The sequence below is a fragment of the Poecilia formosa genome, unplaced genomic scaffold (assembly GCF_000485575.1).
Source record: "Poecilia formosa unplaced genomic scaffold, Poecilia_formosa-5.1.2 Scaffold3132, whole genome shotgun sequence".
NCBI lineage: Eukaryota > Metazoa > Chordata > Actinopteri > Cyprinodontiformes > Poeciliidae > Poecilia > Poecilia formosa.
Genome location: NW_006803071.1, coordinates 1 through 1,994, shown reverse-complemented (window position 1 = coordinate 1,994; position 1,994 = coordinate 1). Strand labels below are relative to the sequence as shown.

Genomic DNA, 1,994 nt, shown 5'->3' with positions numbered 1-1,994 from the left:
GGAAGCTACGTTACAAAACCGAGAAAAAATAACTACTTAACACATGCAAAAAAACAGTCATAACTGTTCAGCTTCAGTTTTAATATTTGATTTTTATCAAAATAATGTTTTTTTCTGAATAATAAAATCTTGAATGTCAAATCATTCAGAAACACAGCTAACAACCGAGATATGTATTTTCTCTAAAGCAGCAGTTGGTGAATGAACATGTTGATTTCAGAATGATGTGATGTTTCTCTCCCACTGCGCTGCAGGATTTCCTCGAGTTAAACTTGTCAACAACAAAGAACAAACCAGAGCTACAGTGGTACTGTTGGTACAGCAAGAAAGTCTGGAGTTTAATTTACTGGCCTCTGGTTTCCCAGCATGCATTTTTATCCCTCTGCTCATGTGGGTTTACTTTGGAGTCCAGCTTCCTCCCTTAGTCCAAAAACATGACGGTCAGGATTTTTGTTTTCATTTAATCAGGTATGAGTTCATGCATGAGTGGCTGTCTTTATGTTTCTGGTCACCAGCTGCGTTTCCATGACAAATGTGCACAAATCTTTGACATTCTGCTAATTCTGAATTGTGGTGTTTCCATTACATAACAAATGTATATAAAACCATGTGAATAAGTTTGTTCATGCAGTAAATCAATCAGTCAAGTTTATTTGTGTGGCACATTTAAGCAACATGGCAGTTCAAAGTGCTTTACATCCTGAAAACATTAAAAACATCACAAATAACGAACAATTGTGAAAACCAGTAACATACATTACATTTTGTCAATGAACATCAAATATGTTGGTCAATGTTCCAGTTATTACGGTTCAAAGGCAACAATGAACAGGTGTCTTGATTTAACGAAACTCAACCTGTGAACACATCAGTGTTGTCACAGCGGCCCATTTCTGTGCCCAGAAATGGGGTCCAACCGACCCCACACACGTAAAACTTGTATCATTTCCCACAGTCCTCTATGTTTGCCTCAGTCCTCGCACGTACAAAGTCAAACTTTAATGTGGAATTCAATGATGATTTGCTCCAAGGGAGCTTTCTGTTACTTTTAAGAAACATTGTCTGTTTCTTTTAAAATAAAAGCTAACTATGACAAATCACCAAATTTCATCTAAATTTAATATGACACAGCATTTGCTGCACTTCCTTTTTTACTCGCTATCATGTTAAACAAAGATAGAAATGGTCACCACAAAAACATCTTATTCATAGTTCTGGCTGGGTTTAGCTTGTTGTTGAATAAAACAGACTAATTTTTTTTTTTGCTTGAGCTTTTTATTTATTTATAGAATAAAGCATTGCTAAAAGCAGTCTTCCACAAAACCAGTCGCCTATTACTGTAGACTTAAGACGAAACAGACAACCTTAATCTGAAAGTGTTGCAGATATTTTTTGTCTTTTACGTTGCTTAAAAGCGAAAGAGCAATATTAAGAAAAAGATTTTGATGGACACAGTCGCTTCTCTTCATGTATCTATACTCATTCCAGGTTCCAGGATTCGGTCCTGCTTTTAGGATTCACTAGATGAATCTGACTTTCTTGGCACATACAGATGGTTTTGGGAAATAGCACTGGACGTCATCCCAGCACTTATGATCTGAAAAATAAAAAAAAGAGCGAAAGTATTTGTCTAATCAGTTTGAAAGAATGAAGGTGGTGACATGAAAACAAGAATTGCAGATATCATGCCTGGCTAAAACAATAAATTCCAACCTCTGAAGTTATATTCCTCTTATTCAGGCAATTTCATTTTTGCAAAACATAGCTTTACCTCCAAAGTTAATTTGTAAGCAATCCTGCTTCCGTCCTCCGTAGTTATTCGGCTCTCCAGGACACCAGTTTGTATAGAGGAAAGGAGTACCATCAATCCAGAACCAGTTATTGTCCTGGAAAACCAAACTAAACTTAATAGAAAGTTAGTCACATGAAGCAAAATAAAAATGTTGTGATAAGTGAAATACCTCCTGCGCATCAGAGCCTCCAATCCAGGTCTT

General features: G+C 36.4%; 1 protein-coding gene across 1 annotated transcript; it reads right to left on the bottom strand.

Moving 5' to 3' along the window:
- Positions 1-1,262: 1,262 nt before the first annotated feature.
- Positions 1,263-1,988, bottom strand: LOC103133419 (ladderlectin-like; the record flags this gene model as incomplete). Its single annotated transcript, XM_016667907.1, has 3 exons — positions 1,263-1,597; positions 1,772-1,886; positions 1,962-1,988. Coding segments are annotated over 3 exons (219 nt in total), but the record flags the coding sequence as incomplete, so codon positions are not given.
- Positions 1,989-1,994: the final 6 nt, after the last annotated feature.